We start from the raw sequence: 3,650 nt of genomic DNA on the forward strand, positions 1-3,650 counted from the left end.
AAAGTTAGACGAAATCACTGATTCCATTAGTTAGAGATGCTTTTCTACGAGATCGGTATATTCCACTTAAATTTTTTATTTTAGAGACATCCAAATCGTTACGTCCCAAATAGTAATTAAAAAAAAAGATTGGATCATGTAGGATTTTTCTACAAGACTGAGAACAAAGAAAAAAAACATGGACTTCATCTAAAAACTACCGGAGATCATAACTATGCATTACAGCATTAAGTGAATATTTGGCTTCAAATGTAACACAAGATACACCCCGCAAGGTGTACTATTAATTTGCAAGGTATCTTAATATACAAGTTTAAAGATAACTAAAGCATGTTTTAAATTTTCATTTGCTTTAATATATATAATCTTTGCTTTCGTTTGATGGAAACTATTGAGCTTTATCCACCTTTAGTTTTTTGTAAATGATTGCCTTGAACTTTTAATTAACAACGTGAGGAAATACAAAACAATTGTTAATTCGATCAGTGCTATATACTTTGATAAATATCATTAACAGCTTGTACCTTAGTGATATGTAATAGTGACGCTACCGATTAAAAATTCAGAGTATATATATTTGTATGAATTGTAGTAGTAGTAGTCTAGTAGACGACACAAAATAAAATAAATTAATTGCAAACGATTTTTTTTTCTTTTAATTTTAGTTAAATTTATCATTTGCTTGATATTGTAGGAAACAACTAGCACGAGTTGAAATTCATTTTATTTATATTGTAATTTTTCTATAAAATATAATTTGTGTGATTGTTTTTAAAAGTTTTTTTTGGATAAAATATTATGCAATAAATTCATATGCTAAATATGTTAACTTGAAAAAGACACATATTTTGTAAATTTTGTATTGTTAATAATTCTAGATAAGTACTCATGTTATAACACTGGTTAAATTTCATTTTATACAAAGTTTTGTATATTTTATATTTTTAAATAAAATTTTAATAGTTGTATTAGTTTATGTATGTAAAGTTATTTCAACAATGTATATTCTACATCATGACTTAAATGTCATTATAAGACATAATTTTGTAAATTTAGTTTTTAAAAAGCAAGTTATTATATTATGAGTAATTTAATATATTGTTATACTTTTTATTTTAATATACTTGGTTTCTTGAAATTCTTTCATATTATACTATTATAGTGACATATTATTGACATTGCTATAACAAATCAATTTAGAGTGTTTATAGTTTTTAACTTTTATATCAATTTTCAATATTTTAAAAATACTTCAAAATAAATTATTAAAGTTTATTATATTAAAATTATAAAATTCAACAAAAATATGAAATTGAATTTAAATATTCAAATTTTGATCCGTTACTTAGTAAAAATTTTAATTCAATAGATATTATTTTTAAAGAATAATATTACTAAAGCTTGAATATTTCATAGATTGAACAATTTATATTTTTTTTTCAAAATTCAACTTATGGTATATCTAGATATAAAACTATTTTTAAATTATAATAAATAATATGATAATTTATTTGTTTCACAAAATAGACTCATATATAAAAATGAGAGGTGAAGTATAATGATAATTAACAAAATAATGCGTTAATTTAGATATCAAAATATTTTATTTGATGAATAATTTAATAAAGGAAATTAATATGGTAAGTTAGATGATATCAAATGATTCTTTAGAATATTCTCTTTAAGATTTTCGGAAACAACGTGCTCTACTAATAAAATCTTCTGAAAATAAATTAGGGTTGCACCAACTGTTTAACTTGTAACCAATTATTTTATAACCTATTTGTAACCAACTTATTAAAATTATATAGTGTACAAAACAATATTGTGTACTTCTGTTTTATTATAAAGGGGATATATAAGATTCGTGTTTGTTGGGTATGGGCTTTGCTCCTTTTAAAAACCCAGAGTATTCGGATGGTTAAAAAATGATAGGATCTGATTGAACAAGATAATCTTGCATGAAATAGGGATTAAAACTGGAATACACAACAGAACCGCAACAGATATTGTTCACTATATATAAATATAGGGGAAAAAGGTCATTTCATACCCGTACACACCTATCAAAAGTGTGATTTCTTTCCTGTACAAATAAGGAGTGCTAATTTAGACCTACACTCCAGTAAAATTCAAATTTTATACCTGTATTTACAAAATTGAGCCAATTTCAAAGTCAACATTAACAGATATGAAATGACTTTTTCTCGTAAATATGGAAAGGAACAGTATAAATGGACATGCGCAATTCCACAGGGTTGCCCACTTGCTCGTCGTTTGCCTGCTCGTTTGTTCTATTGACGACGAGCTAAGTCGGTTTCTCTCGTTCGGTTAATCCTTATACAAAATCCGCTTTGTAACCAGACCCTGTAATTTGCCTAATCATAGTTCGACAATGAAAAATTATTACTTGTCTGTAGAAATCTCATTAAATATTATTCGTTGAGTTCGAACATCAACACCTCGTAAGTTATATGTTAACATATATAGTGATATATATATATATACGCGAAATACATCACAATAAAACATATGTTGTAGTTTTCAAAATAGAAAAGAAGAAGAACATATGTTGTATCTTTTATTAGGATTGGTTACTAGCTACTCTCTTCCATCAATAAAAACAACATATTATATACACAGATAAATCATTGTTATAAAAAAAATTCATAGCTACCGAACTCGTTTTTAGAATAATTTAACATTTTTTTTGTCCTTTTATAAACAAATGGGCTCCGACTCAGCATATATGTTATTTATAAATATGTCCACCTAGTCCTTAATGCTTCACTACTCAAACAAGTTTCTGAAGAAGAGATAGAGAAAGAGAGAGGAGATCGTAAGCGAAGAGAGAGAGAGAGAGAGAGAGAGAGAGAGAGAGATAGAGAGTTAACAGATAGTACGTAGTTAATTTACTTACTAATCATGGGGGGTTTTATCGATGGGAAATGGGCGCCGATGATAATGAGTGTTTTCATTAACATCATTTTGGGAATGGTTAACGCTTTGGTTAAGAAAGTTCTTGATGGAGGCATTAATCATATGGTTATTGCTACCTATCGTTTGGGCATTTCCACTGTTTTTCTTATTCCAATCGCTTACTTTTGGGAACGGTAGGTTCACTTCTTCCAATCGTTTGATGCTTCATCACTATCTTACTATTTTTCTTAATGATAATTTGTTATTTACTTAAGTATTTTTATTTTCGTAATAAAAAGTTAATCAAACAAAATAAATATTTATGAATATATGTCATTTTATATGTACGGATATTGAATCGGAATTGTGTGCGAGTGTGCCTAACAAAATAAATATTCGATTTCATGATTAATTTGGTCAGGAAAACAAGACCAAAGCTAACCATAAGCATCTCATGTCAGCTTTTCGTCAGTGCCCTTTTTGGGTAAGTTTCAGTTTTAACTCCTTATTTCTTACTATTATTTCTCTTTTTATTGTTTTTGTAATTGTTTTCTTTTGTGTTTGTAAATAAAATCTTTATTTTTCCAGGGCGAGCTTGATGCAATATTTCTACTTGCTTGGACTCTCCTACACTTCTGCGACGTTGGGATCTGCTTTCTGGGCCATAATGCCTTCCCTCACTTTCGTCATGGCTTTAATATTTGGGTACAATTATTTATTAGAAAGAAGAA

At 27.4% G+C, this 3,650-nt stretch overlaps 1 protein-coding gene across 1 annotated transcript in view; it reads left to right on the forward strand.

Annotated features, from left to right (window-relative positions):
• Positions 2,790 to 3,650, forward strand: part of LOC104713002 (WAT1-related protein At4g01450-like) — a gene marked incomplete in the record, with an annotated part of 2,904 nt that continues 2,043 nt past the window's right edge. Inside the window, 3 exon segments of the mRNA XM_010430025.1 lie at positions 2,790 to 3,113; positions 3,341 to 3,403; positions 3,508 to 3,624. Of these exon segments, the coding sequence (XP_010428327.1) occupies positions 2,926 to 3,113; positions 3,341 to 3,403; positions 3,508 to 3,624 (368 nt within the window).

This window comes from Camelina sativa, chromosome 2 (assembly GCF_000633955.1).
Source record: "Camelina sativa cultivar DH55 chromosome 2, Cs, whole genome shotgun sequence".
In the NCBI taxonomy this organism is placed as follows: domain Eukaryota; kingdom Viridiplantae; phylum Streptophyta; class Magnoliopsida; order Brassicales; family Brassicaceae; genus Camelina; species Camelina sativa.